Source organism: Mustela nigripes, chromosome 5 (assembly GCF_022355385.1).
Source record: "Mustela nigripes isolate SB6536 chromosome 5, MUSNIG.SB6536, whole genome shotgun sequence".
Taxonomy (NCBI): Eukaryota; Metazoa; Chordata; class Mammalia; order Carnivora; family Mustelidae; genus Mustela; species Mustela nigripes.
Window position 1 is genome coordinate 118,582,544 of NC_081561.1, and position 17,902 is coordinate 118,600,445.

General features: G+C 44.1%; 1 protein-coding gene and 1 long non-coding RNA gene across 5 annotated transcripts in view; one reads left to right on the top strand and one right to left on the bottom strand.

Moving 5' to 3' along the window:
* Positions 1-1,708, bottom strand: part of FAXC (failed axon connections homolog, metaxin like GST domain containing) — a 76,103-nt gene extending 74,395 nt beyond the window's left edge. For 2 of the 4 annotated variants that reach the window (XR_009404504.1, XM_059401096.1), the window contains exon 1: positions 752-1,077. Coding sequence is in view for 3 of the 4 variants with exons in the window: in XM_059401096.1 (XP_059257079.1) it covers positions 752-1,017 (266 nt within the window). In the remaining variant the exon portion in view is untranslated. Of the gene's footprint in view, positions 1-751; positions 1,078-1,373; positions 1,621-1,655 lie in introns of those variants that run through there. The other 2 variants (XM_059401099.1, XM_059401098.1) reach the window with 2 other exon arrangements.
* LOC132018313 (uncharacterized) lies at positions 199-918 on the top strand. The gene is made up of 3 exons (XR_009404505.1): positions 199-321; positions 556-622; positions 836-918. It is a non-coding gene; the product is annotated as an uncharacterized LOC132018313 (long non-coding RNA).
* Positions 1,709-17,902: the final 16,194 nt, after the last annotated feature.

Here is a 17,902-nt window from a genome sequence, read left to right on the forward strand (position 1 = left end):
TTCTGCAGCAGGCAGGCTATGCAACTGTTTATGGCACTGGGTGACTCCCGTGTCTTGTCAAACACGCCCATGTGCTAGTCCTGTCCTCGGATCTCCTACTGCTCACACAACAATGACATCGAAATCCCCCATGATGGGGCTTAGCTCGAAATACCTGAGCAACCCATAACCAGGTTAAGGGCTGCACCAAAACGCACACCCCTCTATTTGGCCATGCCCCTTAACAGGGACCTAGAGGGCCCTGGAGCTTTTGCAATTTCAGTTTTTTAATGATATTAAAATTGGGGGAGGAATAGTGAAGAACTAACCTTTAAGTAAAAGGTAAGGTTAGTGGTTAATATTCTAGCATAATTATTACCTATAAACAAATAAGGCATTCCCTAAAAGTGTAACTTAGTATCTCCACCAGGCCTCATTCTATTGTTGCAAACATTGCACTTGGATCTTGCTAAGGGCATTTCCTAATAGACCATTTTGTTCCACAACATCCCGGAGAATTTTTGCTTTTTAGCACCAAAGGACTGAGAGATAAATGTTTTCCCTTCCCACAATCAGTTTAATTCTCCTGTCAACTCGAAACTGCCCCTCAGGCCGGGTGACCACGGACTGCCTCTAGGGAAAGGTAAGGATAGGATTCTTGGGCATTTGCGCGGCGTGGCCGAGAGGCTGGCATGGTCCCCCCTCGCGCCAGCCCTGCCCTGGCCAGGTGCCCCACTCGGCGCCCCTGCGCGGGGCCCTCTCTCCGGCTCACCTAATGACCAGGAGTTCGTGGAGCAGATACGCAGCTGCGGCCAGCAAAGCTCCCCCGGTCAAGTAAAGTGTTTTCTTCCACCAGGGATCGGAGCCCAGCCCTGCCATGATCCCACCGTAATCCTGCAAAGGGAAAGCGATGATGTCCCCATAAAAGGAGAAGGGCTCCTCGGACCCGGCCCACCAGCCGAAGAAGGAGACGCTCTGGTTCCAGCTCAGATCCACCACGCACGGCCTGGACGAGGCAAAGCCAACCCCCCAGTGCATGCTGCGCGGCTGGCTGCGGGCGCCCCTCCCAGGGCCCGCGCCGCCCGCATGGGAAGGGGGCCGGAGGGGCCCGGCGCGGGCTCAACGGCGCGCCGCGGACGCGGGCGGCGCGGGCGGCAGCGACCGAGGAGGCGGCGGTGGCGGCGGCGGCAGCGGAGGAGGAGCAGGAAGGGCGCGGGCCGCGGGCGGCGGGCCTGGCCGGCGGGGCCCCAGGGCCCGGGGCGGCGGCAGCGGCGGCCGCCGGCTCCCCCCGCAGCGGCCTCTCCGCGCCGCTCTTTGTGTCGGCGCCTGGAGAAGGCCGCGTGATGTCATTGCTCCCCGGGGCAGGGAAACAGAGGCGGGATAAAGTCACCTACCCCGCGCCCTGCCCCCGCCCCGCATCCCCGCGGTCCGGCGGCCTCCGCCCGGGCGGGAGCTGCGGGGCTGGATGCGCCCCGCGGGCTCCGCGCCTCCAGGCGGCACGGCCGGGAACGGCTCGGCGCGCTAGGGCTAGGGCTGCGGAGGTGCCTGGAAATGCGGCTCCACCGCGAGGAAGCCGCAGTCAGGGCCCGGATCTCCGTCTCCCCCACCACCCCGCCCCGAGCCCCGGCCCGCCCTCTGCTGTCGCTCCAGCCCCTCCCGCAGGCCCGGGAGCTCACCTGAGGCCGCGGCGAGTGGCAGGCTGGAAACGCCGCCCGGGGGGCGGGGGGGGGGAGGCGGCTGGGAACGAGGGCCCGGACCAAGGTCGGCAATTAAATAGTTCTGGCCAGCGGGAAAGCGCTGTGGATTTGCATAATTTATAAAAACACTCTTGTTACAGTACCCAGTTACCTGGGTCTTGGCCGTGTGCTCACGGAGAGATGTCTGGTTTGACAGATAACAACAAAAATGTGCTCTAGAGAGAGCTCCCCTCTGACAGATCAGCTCGAGTCTTCCCCGTTTGAAATCATTATCGGGGAACTCGTAGATGTGGGGTGTTTGGGTTTGTTTTCCTTTTCTTTTCGATGCAAAAAATCTGGCAAACGTGTGTGTGTGTGTGTGTGTGTGTGCGCGCGCGCGCCTGTGTGTTCAGTTTTTTCCCCTTTAACTTCATTTTGTTAATTTCATTTTGAAAAGTTGGTTAGTCCAAACAATAGGGCCATGTTTTATAGTTTTAGGATACACACACAAATTTTAGCAAGAGCATGAATAGCTTAAGGTTGTTAGAAAGAACTAAAAAAAAAAAAAAAAAAAAAATCAAGTAGGGGATTTATCTATCACTTGAAAGGTGAAAAGATGGGTATAGGAACCCTCTAGGCTTTTGCGTGAGGAAGGCGACACTGGGTTAAAGGAGAACTTCTTTTCTACTTCCGCTCCCACACCAGCGCCTTAGAACCCCAGTAAATGCTGTCAAGGCCCTAAACTGTGGGCTTTTTGCCATCATGAGGGAGATGCAAAAGGAGCTAGCCACGCACCCGCACTTGCGGGGTCCCATTCACCACTGTGTCCGCACACGTGACCTGTCTGGGAGAAGTCCTGTGTGCGCTTGGAAAAGACATTCGCCTGAGCCGGTTGCGAAAAATGGAACCAGAAGGCCTGTTGGAGTGACAGGCAGTCACCAGATTCTAACAGGAAGCAGGACCCGAAGGCTTCCAGGAAGTCTCAGGAAGCAGAGTGCGCAAGTTTGGGATCAGAACAGAGATGCTTGGTGCTGGCATACCAGGCTGGCTCAGGGGCTAGATCCCCAATTGGTGAGTTCAATCCCCACGTTGGGTGTAGTGGTTGCTTACATGAACTTTATTTTTTTATTTTAAAAATCTTATTTTTTAAATAAATAACCTTTAAAAAAAAAGGGGAAGAAAGAAAAAGAATGCTCTGTGCATAGATGGGACAAGGAGCTCTGCACCAGCGATTCTTCTTCCTTCTTCTGCACCCTTCCCACATAGCACTAAGCCTTTGCTCTCATTAAATGTTGAGCCAGTATTTAAAGAGTCCAGGTTCAGTCATGAGGATGAGCATAAATTACCTGCAGTGAAGCAATATGGAAGGCAAAAGGGAGAATCAATATTGGCAAACTCGATGTCCATGAAACAAGTTAGAAACCAGATGAATTTAATGTTTTGATCCCAGAGAGCCACCGGCTGCATGTTACCCTCACAGCTCCTCTGGCAGGTGGACCTGCCCCACCCACTCATGGAAGCCCAGCCAACTGCTGCTTCCTGGTCCCGGCAGATCGTCTTTGAGCATTACTTGGTCTTTAGTTCAGATGTGGTTTAAATTTCCAGAGATGTTCTGAAGCGAACATCTTTTAGATGCCCATGTAACGGAAATTTTCATGAAAAAACCTAAACTATAATCTTAATCTGATGCAGATTAAAATTTAGCCTTTAGACCTGTGGCATGGAAGAAAGAGTATTATAAGTCAGCTTGTATAAAAGTGAAAGGAAGCAGAGTAATCTCTGAGGAGTCAGTAGACATAAGAAGTGGCCAAAAGTTTGGTATGAGAATGTCAGAGCGAAGCTACGGCGAACAAGAAAAGCAGCTCCAGTTACAAAGGCACAGCAGCCTTAATCAACCTTTGTGCAAGATCGGGTGAGCCCTACACAGCCACGCTGCCCCACAAAGGGATGCAATCCAGCCACAAAGAGAAGGAAGACTAAGGCTCAGAGGTAGGGGCTCAGCTCCAGAGGATGGTGGCGGTGTAATTAACAGTCAGAGGGGAACCAAACAGAACTGGGTCAACAACTGACTCTTCCAAGAATGGCTCCTCAGCATCCCGTGTGTAGAGCCAGATCCCAGATTGAACTTCCAGTGGCTGTGCAGGACCCCTACCCTGCAGGGTGAAGGTGTAAGTATGTCTGCCTGCCAGCTTCCCTCCCAGTTCTCCTTCAGCTATTGAAATGGTAAGAAGACTATGGGTGCCAGATGTCCACCTCTTCCACCACTGCCTCCAATCCTGATAGCCTTGGTGTCATAACCATGGGCATTAACCCCAAGCTAGAGGGATCTTGTTATTTTCCTTTTACAAGGTTTATTATTGATTGATTGATTGATTGATTGATTGAGGTGTTACAGACAAGAAAAGAGACGGGACTAATATTTATTGTACATGAGACCTGCCTGTCTGGTAATATTTTTTTCAATAATGCTTCAAAACAACCTGTGATAGATAAGTATTGCCATCCCATTTACAAATGAGGAAGGTGAAGCTAAGGGAGGTAAGTTAACAAGTTCAATTCCCAGAGCAGGATTCAAACCCACCGTGTCTTACACCAACAGCTCTTTGAGCTTCCCACCATCTACAGTATCTCTCCTGCACCAAGGCTGGAGAGCTGTCCATGGTATTCCATTCTTTACACCATTCTATTCTGAACAATGTCTAAATCCGATGGCTCTCAAGCCTCAAATACCTACCAGTTATACTGTCACCTTTGGAGAAAGGTGGGTTCAGACAGTTCCTTATGCAAATACTGCTATGCCTATTTATCCCTGGCTATGATGATATGACAAGGGACAAGGAAATCAGTGCTTCCCAAACTTGTGTTTCAGCTGCAGCTCTGCCATGATGACCAAATAAGGTATAATTAGATCAGTTCTTCTCAAACATTAGTTTACATATAAATCACCTAGGATCTTTTTAACATACAAATTCTAACTCAGTAGTTCTGGTGTGAGGTCTGAAATTCTTCATTTCTAACAAGCTTCCTGGTAAGACGAAACCATACTTTGATTAAAAGTGGTCTAGATCAGGGGCACCTGGGTGGCTCAGTGGGTTGGGGCCTCTGCCTTTGGCTCGGTCATGGTCCTGGGGTTCTGGGATCGGGCCCCGCGTCAGGCTGCTTGCGGTGAGCCTGCTTCCCCCTCTCTTTCTGCCTGCCTTTCTGCCTACTTGTGATCTCTGCCTGTCAAATAAATTAAAAAAAAATTTTTAAGTGGTCTAGATCAATTGAACTCTACATCTGAAACTAATGATATGCTACATGTTCATTAATTGAACTTAAATAAAGCAATAAAAAATAAAAAATAAATAAAAGTGGTCTAGACCACCAGCTTCTGAAAAGGACCAAAAACTCTGTCCAAAAGAAACTCTCTGCCCACCACCATACACACTCCATGTTCAATGGTTCTTAACCAGCCCAATCAAGTCACAGTTCTTGATGAGTTTGAACACCAGACATACAGATAAAAGGGTTGGTGCTGCAGAATTAGATATAGAGAGAAAATAAATCAAGACTCAAGAGGAGCAATTAGAAGAGACAGGATTGAGTATGCCTTTTGAGAGGTCCCAGTCTAAGTGCTAGGAGCTGACAGAGGAAGCCATGGGGCAGGAGAGTTGCGGGGGACAGGAGGGGGTTGGAAGCGGGGAGAAGACAGCGGATCCTGGGAGATTACTGTTAGCACAGAACTTTTTCAAGTGCCAACACAAAGAGCATAAATAAATGAATAGGATTCTTTTATAAATTTCATTGATACTTGGAAAAAATTTATATTATACTTCATGTTTCAAAATACAGTTTAAAAGATTTTAAGACCTTGCTGCTGTGGTAACAATAAATGGATGTGAGGTTGGTACTATCACTGGTTTACACGTAAAATTTAAGATGCCATTTTATGAAAATAGCTCTAAAATAATAAAAAATAACATACTACTCAAATAATAGAAAAATTAATTGATAATGCTACCCTGGATTTTGTAAGGCTTCTGCTTTCTTGGCTTGATTTGTGAAGAAAAGACCAAACACTACCCTACCCAGGTATCCCAAATCCTCATCAACAGTAGAGCTAGAAGCTAGTATATCTTCTTATAAGCACACCAGTCAGAGTGGATTGGCTCCCCCCGGTGACCTCATTTCACCTTAATTACTTCTTTGAAGGCCTCTCTCCCAATATCGTCACCTTTTGAAATACTTCAACATATGGATTTTAGGGGGACACAATTCAGCCCCTAACAGACAGCTGACAGAAGGCCCAAGTGGAGATGTCTCCAAGTGTGAGGTTTAGAGCAGAGATCTGGGCCCAGGATTGAGATGGCTGGGAGTCATTAAAGACAAGGGAATAGGCATGAGAATGTGAGAGTCCATGCTATGTGAGAGGGGAATGGGCCAAGGACAGAACGCTGAGAACGCCACATCTAGTGGGTGGCCAAAGGAAGAGAGGTGCCCACCCAGGAAATTAAGGAGGAGAGGGAACCAGGAGGTAAACCAGATGGATGTTGGGGCTACAGAAACCAAGATGTCTTAAGAAAGAAAGTGTGAGGTGGGATCAGTAGTGTGACATGCTCTCAAAAAGGTGAGTAAAATATATTTAGCCAGCATTACTGACCTTTGGTGGCTGAGCACATTCAAGTGTCAAGGGGTCGTAAGCAAGGCTTTGAAAAATTAAGGGAAGGATGGTAAGTGTTGACGATGCCCATCATGAATTTGGCTGTGAAAAGGAAAGCAAAGGTGACAGATGGTTGGAGGGGGAAGTAAATAGTCATCCATTCTTTAAAAAAGAGATGTGTAATTTATTTTTAATATAAATACATAAATACAGTACACAATTCAACGGCTACAAAGAATGCAATGAAAAGTAGATCTCTGAGTCCAATACTCTCCCCTAGCCTCCAGATGTGCTCTGACTCTTTGCCCCCCTGCTCCTCGCCCCCAAGGCTGAACCGCATGAACGACATCAATGAGTTCTTCATACGGTGGCTTCCGGTTGTGTGCACTGGAACGTCCCCCATGCAGTTTGCCCCACGACAGAGCTTGGAGGACAAGAGGAGAACAAGGAAGAGATGACTAAGCTGTAGGATCTTCTCCTGCAGTCACCTGGGCCATAGCTCCGATCAGGCAGCTCTCTCCACATTGCCACCTTCCGTGGGTTTCAGGAACCAAGCCCATCCCCCTTTCCTTCAGCAGGAGCAGTGGTAATGACTTACTGCTGCTGTCAGCCCTGGGGCACTGCAGTTTTGTAAATAGTCTTTTTTTGCCCCTCTTCAAAATACCCACTTTTAGTGCACCTTCAGTTTCTTGCTGGGACTCTAAGAGACACAGTCTCTCTCCTAACTTTGTTCTTGTAGCCTAGTTCCCCTCCCTGAGACAAATAGAGCCACCAGCTTCTGTGTTTATTTCCAGAGATAGTCTATGCCTTATGAAAGCATTTTCTATATATACATCTACCTGTATATATGTATGTATATATTATTTTAGATTATTTTTACACAAAATTCTATCATTAAATGCCTGTCCTATATATTACTTTCCTTTCTTTCTTATCTTAAATGTAGAACTTCCTAGATTCCTGAATTTTTTTAAAGCAGCACAGAAAATAGTGGTTACACACTTACACACACACACACACACACACACACACACACACACATATCTAGAAGTGGAATTTCAGGGTCAAAGAGCCATGAATTGTAATTATGACATATATTGCCCTTCATAGAGGACAATTTACATTCTCAGTAGTTTTGAAAGTGTCTGTTTCCTCACACAAACCTTACCACACATATTAAATATTTGATCTTTACTAATTTGGTGAGAAAGTGTCTCACTGTAGTTTTAAATTTGTGCTTCTCTTGTTATGTGTGAACTTGGGTGCATTTCTTTAAAATGCATTTGTATTGACTTTTCTGTGAACTGTTCATTTTTTACTGGGTACAAGTACTTTTTATTGATTTATATGAGCATCTAATTGAGAAAACAGATTTTTTTTTTTTCCTGTGAATTGATTTGCAAATAGTTTCCCCAGCTTGTTATTTTTCAGTTTTTTTTCTTCTATGGCTTCTTGGTTTTCTATCCTTGTTTTAGAGAGGCTCCTTCCTCTGAGTGGGGGGTTTCAATTTCAGATGTTCTTAGGTCACCACAAGTGCTAGGAGTGTCCATACAGGTAGAAACCTCTAGAGAAAGGTCCTGTTGCTGATGAGGTAGGACACAAACCATCCGCATAGACACTGGAGCTCCTCAGGAAGATGGTAGAACATGAGAAGGGGAAGAACAAAAGAGATGCTGTGACTGAGGGGAGTGATCAGAAGTGGGGGGTTAGCAATAGAATAGGAGAAGACAGGACAGCCAGACTTGAGGCATGGAGACAGGAGAGCTGTTACCAAGAGCTACGGTCACGAGTAAAAAGAACACAAACTACATCTCTCAATTCCGAGAATGTGAAACTTCCTCTCAAAATGGCTCCAGATGAAATTCTATTCTCAGAGGACAAGCCAGTTAACGCAGCGGGTGAAGAAAACTTCAATGAAGACTTGAGAAGGAGTGTAATTGGTGAATCATGAAATGGGGCTTCTAGAGGTTGCCTCAGGAAGTGTAGAAGGGAGCAGTGGGAGGTAGAATCACACAAGAAGAACTCAAGGAAGAGTCTCAAGGAAAGGTTGTAGAAAAGAATCAGCATGGGTTCTCCAAATCCTGGCCAGTGACTATGGTTCACCGGGATCCTTACTGGGCTACAAGAATATCAAAAGCATTGGGCCTCCGCAGGTCCCTGGAGCCCCAGTCATCTGCGCTTGCACCAATCAATTGCAAAGGAAGATGTCATCTCAGGAGCACGGAGAGATCTGCCTGCAGAAGAGCTAAGTTCCAGCCTCCTTTGAGGAGGTTCTGGGTTCTCAGGGGAAGTTCTGGGTGCAAAACTGTCAGGTCTGTGGGTGTTCAAGTAGAAAGAAAAGGCCGGTAAAGACAAAGGCCTGGTCACTCTGAGGTGGGTCTGGGTGCCACCTCGTGGTATGTGTGAACAAGGGGGTAGCTGAGGCAGAAAGGTGAGCTGGCTGGATATCCCACTGGACTGAAGCCGTCCCCGTAAGTTCTCTGCTAACATAGCTGAGTATTTATCACGAATCCACCCACCCACCCATCCATCCATCCATCATCTACCTAGCCATCTACCTATTAACCTATATATCTCTATTTAAAAGTAGCATTGAGAGGCGCCCAGGTGGCTCAGTGGGTTAAGCCTTTGCCTTCGACTCAGGTCATGATCCCGGGGTCCTGAGATCGAGCCCCGCAACGGGCTCTCTGCTCAGCAGGCAGCCTGCTTCCTCCTCTCTCTCTGCCTGCCTCTCTGCCTACTTGTGATCTCTGTCAAATAAATAAATAAAATCTTTTAAAAAAGAATTAAAAAATAAAAGTAGCATTGGGAGTTGAAATTCTTTCTCTTAAAGATTTTATGTATTTATTTGAGAGAGAGAGAGAGAGCAGGGAGGAGGGCCGAGGGAGAGAGAATCTCAAGCAGACTCTGAGCTGCGTGCCGAGCCTGACGTGGGGCTCAATCCCACGGCCCAGAGATCACAACCAGATGCTTAATGGACTGTGATACCCAGGCACCCCTATGAGTTGAAATTCTTTAAACACTGTATAAATCTGATAGCTAATTAATTCAGGCTGGCCTTCCACATGCCATCCTGATAAAACTAAGTCTAAGAACAGAATTCCAGAACATCTCTCCAATTCAATATAAAAAGAATGACCAAAAATGGGGCACTTGGCTGGCTCAGTCATTAGAGCCTATGACTCTTGATCTAGGGATTATGAGTTCAAGCCCCACTTGGGTATTGAGCCTACAAAAACAAAACAAAACAAAACAACCTAAAAGAGGCAATTTAAATATCCCAGTTTTTGCCTTTCACAACTCTTGACAGCCTTCATATTCACTTTTTACAAATTATAGGCAAAATATAGAGTGACCTTATTTTTCTTTTCCTAACATACTCTGCCAAGTAAAGACTATATTTCTCACTGCAGCATTTTAGTACAGTAATTTTTAACCTTTTTGTGTGGTCAAAAACCCTTTTGAGACTCTGATGAGAGCTTTGGGACGTTCTCAGCAAAAAAAAAAAAAAAAATGCATGCGTGCACACACGGTTATTTCTTTTAGGGTAAAAGAAAAAGGTCCCATGCCCAAATGAAGCTTGAACTCATGACTCTAAGATCAAGAGCTACCCAGGTGGCCCCCCTAACAATTTTGTTCCATATTTCAAAGGGTTTCTGGAACCTCAGAAGCCTGTCTGTGGACCCCAGATACTACAGGGACTGTTCTCACAAACGGAGCCACCCAAGCACCCCTAGGGTCTGTTATAAAGAAAATAAATGTGCCTGGCTGGCTCAGTTGACAAAGTGTAGGACTCTTGATCTCAGGGCCATGAGTTCAAGCCCCACCTTGGGAGTGGAGCCTACTTTTAAAAAATTAAAGAGAAAAAAGAAACAAAAATTCAAATTGAGCAAGATGGAAATGTCTGGTGTCCGTATTTACCATATTTACACACCCCATTCTCAGCTCTGCCATATCATCTTGAGAACATATTGTTTTCATACATGGTCCAACTGGTGCCTTTCAGCTCCTAAACAGTGGCTCATTTATAAGTGCTCATCCTTTTCTTTCTGGAATACAAGAGGTTTACTGATATAAGAATACAAGAATTCACAATAAATTCTTTTGTTTGATTTCCATGCAAACCTTCAGTCTCAGAACTTTTTTTTTTTTTAAGGATTTTATTTATTTATTTGATAGAGAGAGAGAGAGCATGAGAGGGGAGAAGGTCAGAGGGAGAAGCAGACTCCCCATGGAGCCGGGAGCCTGATGCGGGACTCGATCCCAGGACTCCAGGATCATGACCTGAGCTGAAGGCAGTCGCTTAACCAACTGAGCCACCCAGGCATCCCCCAGGGTCAGAACTTTTTACTTATTTATATATTTTTTAAAATTTTTTGACACAGAGAAGGGTAAAATGCATCTCATTAGTAATAATCAACAAAGAATCTCCTTTCTAATAAAGTCACATTGTCAGTTAATAAAAGCAATTATGTGTTGGTTATACTGACACTTCCTTGCATTGGTCTTGTTTCCATCTTTATTGTTCTATCGATACCTTCCTAGGATTCTTAGATTTTCAGCCCATTTCTGTAAGTCTGTAATGATAAAAATATGTTATAGAATTGCAGGGACATCTCCAGTCCAAGTGTGAAAAATAATTCTAGGAAGCATAATTGTCCCTGTGCCTGATTACCGAGCAGTCTCTCTAAATCTCTATTTGATGCCTCTCAGTGCTGAGGGTCCAGGTCAACCACAGCACAGAAACCCTCATGAGTGTTCCCAGGGTACATCATAAAGACATCTCAAATAGTGTCCAACATTCTGATTTTTTTGCTTGACTGAGATACTTTTGATGTGTAGGACTTTAATACTTATCCTCAATTTATCATTAATACATTACCAAAACCTAGGACTATACTATAGAAAGTAAGGATATCATTTTATTCTGGGTCTTTAAAGCATTTATCAAGTTACAATGAGCAGCATGTAGTTGGTTTAGCTGAAGAACAGTAATGATACTACACTCTAAGAGAACAGAGGCAAATAGCACAGTCTATAAACCTTGTGAAGCTTTATTGGGTTTAATGGTTTGAAGACATTCCCTTGCATTCAGACAACTCAGAGATGTGATAGGCCGATGTGTGAGGTCAGGCTACCACTCCGACCCATGATGGCACAGACACAGGGTCCAAGGATAAAAGTAGCGAAATGCACAGGCTCACAAATCAGACTGCCTGGGCTCAAATCCTGGTTGAGTCTTACTAGTTGTATGATGCCGAAAACATTGAACAGCCCTGTGGAAGTGGAGTGGACAATCATCCCTATCTCCAGAGGCTGCTGTGAGGTTTAAATGAGATAATCCGTGCAGAGCCCTTCACACAGGGTCTGGCATTCCATAAAAGCAAAGGATTACAGCAAGTGGCCAACATGACTTACGAATTCTTTTTAAAAAACAGCATGAGACAGAATTTACATTAATTCATTCAGAATATTTTTTCTAGACCAATTCAATATCCCAATATCACTAACATCTTCTCTTTTTATTCTGAGAGTTTCAAACTTACAGAAAAATTGATGGACTAGTACAACACATATACACGCTTCACCAAAATTCACTAGTTAGTAACGTTACTGCATATACTTTCTCTGTGTTTATGTGGAAGCACACACACACACTCCCAGAACCTAAATAAATATAGTTTTCACAAAGTCTTGAAAAGTATTTAATCTGTCTTTATCTCACTGTTCCTGCTTCCCCTTTATCCTTTTCTAAGAACATGGCCTGTTTTCATTTTTAAACCCTTTGAATGTGAGTTGAGATATGTTGTATTTCACTACCTATATTCCCAACTCTGTAGTTCCTAAGAATAAGGACATTGGCTTTCACAAACACAATGTTATCACACACAAGAAGGTTCCTAATAATTCCATAAAGTTAACTCAGATCTAGTCTATGTTCAAATTTATGCAATTGTCTCAAAGATGTTTTATAGCTGTTTTGCTGTTGCTGTTCTAGCCAGAACCGCATCTAAGTTCTTGCACTGTACCGATCTCATCACAGTTTGGGTCTGTTCACTTGTATATGTCTCACATTTTGGATTTGTCTGACTTTTCCCTAGAGGAAGTTTCTTTTAGCTTCTTCCCCTTTCCCACACAGTCCTGACTTCCTACAGCTAAAGAGGGTCACTCTTGGGAGGATCCCTAAATCACTGCTTTCCTATGTGTGGGATCTTCCTTTCAACAGATGTTTGTTTAGGTCATTTACCCCCATCCACCAAATGGTAATAATTGATGCTAGGTCTGGATGTTATAGTTAGGCAAACTACAGTAAGTTAAAATTTGATCTGGCTGTGATAGAAAACACAAACAGCAGTAGCTGAAGCAAGCGGATAGTCACGCATTCTCTCTCTTCCTCCTGCCCTCCCTCATTATACAACCCTGATATAGGGCTCTGCTATCTTGTTGCTCCATCTCTAAGTCTGAGCCACCATGTCTCCCTTTCAGCCAGCAGGAGGGAGGAACGGGAAGGAAAAGAGCATGATCCCTACCGACACATCCTGGAAGGTACACATACCATCTCCACTCACATCTCGTTGGCCATAATTAAGTTATATGGCCACATCTAGCTTCAAGGAAGGTCAAGAAATGTAGCTAAAATAAGGGGTTTGGTTGCTACAGAAGGGAAGAAGAGATTAAGGGGACATCCACCAGCTTGGCCAAGTCTATTAATAAGCAGGTAGTCAAGAGGGTCACTGAGAAGTCATTATTGGGGAACAAAAAAGGGGGGGCTCTTTAGGCATTGGAAATGGCATGGCTTACTGTTCAAAAAGATGAAAACAGACCATAGTCTTAGAAAAAGGGGAGTTGAGAATAAAGACAGACAGATTAAATATTTTATGGAGCCTCAAGAAAAACTGAATTTATTTCTTTGGATTTTTATGAAGGTAGAAGTCCCATAGTGAAGCAAATGTAAGTGGTCTATCATTTCAAAATAAACTGTAATAACCTGTTGGATTATCCAAATTAGTTGACTTTATTGAAATGTCACAAATATATTACCAGCATTTCATTCACTCGTTTTCCCATTCAACAAACAAATATCAAGTGCCAGGCACTGAGCTGGATCAGGGGATATAATAGTGAGTGAAATAGAACAATGGTCCAACCCACATAAGTGTTTGAGATGGATCCTGATCAACTATTCACACAAACAAATCTAAATTTGTACTAATAAGTGATAGGGGAAATATGGCATAAAGTTAAAAGCAGTATTTGCCCTAGGCCAGAGAATCAAAGATAATGTTCCCAGAGGAGGTGATGCTTGGGCTTCGGTCTGAAGGAGAGGTACAGGGAACTAGGTGGGGGAAAGAGGATGCTGACTAACAGGGGGTTCGAAGGTTCTTGAGTGGAGGGGGAACTGGGCAAGCCGCAGTAGCAAAATGTAACAACACAAAACTTGAGACAAAGTGTGAAATGGTACTATGGCTGGCTACCTTTCTTGTAAGCAAGACAGGAAATAAGGAACTATGCCCACATCTGTTTATTTGCACAAACACGCACCCCCCCCACACACACACGAGAAACTGGAAGAATAATGAGACTGGCTACCTACAGTGAGTCAGGAGGAATGGAGTGGAAAGAATAGGATGTAGGGAATATGGGAGTGGAAGGGATGTGGGGCAGCGACAGGTCTCGGTATGTAACTTTTTTATATAGTTCTGACTTCTAGAACCGTGTTTAGTGGTACATACTCTAAAAATAGTAATTTAAGTTATAATGATATATAATTATAAGATTATAATGTAAATTTAGTAATTTAAATCAGCCAGGATGTTGGGAAGGGAGAACCCCAAAAGAAATACAAGCAGTAACGATGAACCTAACTGAGTGAAAATGAACTACAAATCACGAACTAATTACAATGAATGATACAACCGATTAAAGCAGATGAGAAAGAAAAGAACAAACTCAATATAACTTTGGAACATAGTATTTTAAGTATATACTAAGATTAAATTATATTTGTTTAGCAATTGTGAAACTATGAGTATGCGAGGATTGAACAAATAAGTAAAATAAAGCAAGTGGGACTGGTGGGATCCACACTGTGACACTGGCCTGCAATCGGAGGTATTGGTATGGATCATGGTCATTCACACGTGGGCAGGTGTGTGCCAGCATACACCTCCTAGCTCCGTCTGCAGAGATGCCCTAGAAGCACCGACGCCCCAGCAGTAGAACAATACTTAGTGCTCAGATCTTGGGTTCTAAATACTATTCTCCACTAAAAGGAATTGGGGTTCCTTGAATTCCTAGGCTGGATCAAGACAAATCAAGTTGAGCCTGGAGACCCCCTGTGATGCCAGAAAGTAAAGAAGTGCATGAAAAGCTATAGGGACATGAAAGGCCACAGGAAGGGTTCCCGATGGCCAAATATGGAACAACCTGAGTAATGAAAAATGATAGAATGATAGCAGTGGGTTGTAACCCATAGAAGTTAATGTCCGTGAGTCCATTCTAACAAAAATAAATAATTAAATAAATGAGTTAGTTGGGGAGAAGGGACAGTTCTTCTTTTCAGAATTCTATTAATAGTGTGGAAAGAAAGACGAGAATGACCACTAGGCAAACACCACAGTCTTAATTGTTTCAAGCAATAACCATCAATGGATGATAAAACTAGTGGGCAAGAGTATGAAAGCCACAGCACTTACATACTCTCACAGTATCTTACTATAAGGTAGTTATTCAGTATAAAGGGAAAAATACGGTAACTTCCAGTGAAGAAATCTGGTTGACCCCACCTTAGCCATGTGACCAAACTCAGCATCCCCAGGAACAAGCCATACCGACATCAGGTGTCTCCTGACAGGACACACCGAGGAGGGCACATCACTTCTGTGGTATTCTTGCCAAAAAGGCATTACCCGGATTTAATTGTGAAGAAAAATAAGAAAAAAAATACAAATTGAGGTGCATTTAAAACAAATGTCCAGTGCTCTGTCGAAGTCACAAATGACAAAGACAGAATGAGGAAATGTCCCAAATTAAAGGACACTAAGACATGACAACTTAATGCAATGTGGGATCTTGCTTTCCCCTAAAAAAAAACACTAATGGGATAATTAATAAAACTTGAATGAGGGGCGCCTGGGTGGCTCAGTGGGTTAAGCCTCTGCCTTTAGCTCAGGTCATGATCTCAGGGTCCTGGGATCGAGCCCTGCATCGGGCTCTCTGCTCAGCAGGGAGCCTGCTTCCCCCTCTTTCTGCCTGCCTCTCTGCCTACTTGTGATCTCTCTCTCTGTCTGTCAAATTAATAAATAAAATCTTTTAAAAAAATGAGGTTTGTAGATTATCAAAGTTAATTTTCTGGGTTTTATCATTGTATTGTGGTCAAAGGTAACATTTGGGAAGCTGAATGAAGGATATATGGGAACCCTTTGGATTACTTTTGACACTTTTTTTGTGAATCTGAAATTATAAATATTTTTAAAAAATTTTAAGTGTTTTATTTATTTGACAGACAGAGATCACAAGTAGGCAGAGAGGCTAGCAGAGGATACAGGCTTCCTGCTGAGCAGAGAGCCCGATGCCAGGGCCAATCCCAGGACCCAGGGATCATGACCTGTGCCAAAGGCAGAGGCTTTAACCCACTGAGCCACCCAGGTGCCCCTATTTTATAATTATTTTTAAATGTAAGGTTTAATATAATGCAAAAGAACTATGATGAACACTTTTGTTATTAAAATCTAGCATACTTGGGACGCCTGGCTGGCTCAGTCAGTTAAGTGTCCGACTCTTGATTTCTGCTCAGGTCATGATCTCAGGGTGGCTGGGATCCAGGCCTCCATCAGTCTTGGCGCTTGGCACTGAGTCTGCTTGTCCCCCTCCCTCTGCTCCTCATTGTGCTTGCACACACTCTCTCCATATAGCTCTAAAATAAATAAGATCATTAAAAAATAATCCAGCATACTTGTCAAAAATAAATGACGAAGCTTGAGAAGTAGGCAGGGTCAGATCAGGTCAGGACTCGGTAGCCATGTTAAGGGATTTAGGACTTTAACCTTCAGAGCAGTGAGAAATGACTGGAGGGTTTTAAGAAGTGGTTGGGAGTGAGTCAGTTTATCAGTGAGGGTCCCAGCGGGAAGCAGATGGCCTGCCCGAAATATAGTAATTTGAGGCAGATTTATTTACAGGAGACTATAAAAGTATGGGTAGAGGGACCCATCCAATTAAAGCCAACAGGTGCGTGGGTAGAGCAAGAAAAGGGAACTCGGGCTGACAACAAGTGGTTAGTCAAAGAGGGTAAAATCATGGAAATAAGAGAATAAAGGAGGGAGGTAATTAATAATGTCAACGAATGAGATTAGAGCTGAAAAATGGTCTTTGGGTATAGTCACGGGCTCAATCTGTGAGAATGACCTTTGGTGAGGATGGTCTCAATGAAACCATAATGGAGAGGGATCCACCAGAGTGAGAGATAATGACAAAACAGAGAAAACCCTTTTGATATGTTTGGCTGTGGTGTGGAAGGAAAACATAGGACACAGGTCATTCTCTAAGATATCTCTAAGATATCGGCATATCTCTAAGATAATTTCCAATTATCTACTGTGAAATCAGGTGGAACCATGGCAACGCCTTTAACAGATTCTCCAAAGCAATACAACTACAAAGAACGGCTCTTCGTGGGTCTTAGGCTTATCTAAAAATGACTCAGTTAACAAATCATAATCAAACAAAAATGTTCAACCTTAGTGCCCAAACAGCACCTGTTTTCCAAATCCAAACATGTTGATCAAAAAACCAGAAGTTTCTTAAGGTCACAAGTTGCAATGATTTTGACATTTTCATTTGAGAGCACTCGGGCCTGATTTAGGGGAAAGAAAATGTGATAGCATTTCTAGTGCCTCGAGTATATGTCTAGACATAAAATAAAAGTTTTTAAAGATTTTATTCATTTGACAGACAGAGAGAGCATAAGCAGAGGGAGTGGCAGGGAGGGAGAAAAGTGCTCCCCGCTGAGCAGGGAGCCTGACCTGGGGCTCCATCCCAGGGTCCTGGGATCATGACCCGAGTCAGATGCAGACGCTCAACCCACTGAGCCACCCAGGTGCTCCATAAAATAAAAGACTTAAAGACAATTCTTTTGTGATGCTTTGTCTTCAGGAAAAATATAGAACACACAAACACAGCAATGTTTTATACACCTGGATGGCACTGATTTTCCCAAGAACATAGCAACTTTGGGAAAAAATCAACGCTTTTGTAACAACTGCCGTTGCTTTTTATTCTAGTCTCTTAATCAGGCAGTTTCTAGAATCCTGTTTCCAGAAGGTTCCTCCAGGTTCCCAGGGGGGGGTTGCATGTTTGTACGGAGTGCTAGATCCTACTGCTCCTTGCAAAAGTTTTGGGGAAAGCTATACCCCTTGATCTCTCTCGTCACCACCGGCCTTGCCAGTGACCCTTCCTACCATCATTCATAGCTACTGCTAAGTGCTGAAAATTTTGCTCTCCTAATTTGTACCCCTTTGAGCCAACCTTAAATGGTCAAGCAGTTTTTAGAATTACAGTCCCACTGAGCAATCTGACTTCCTTCATGACTATAGCAAGGTGGTCAAGG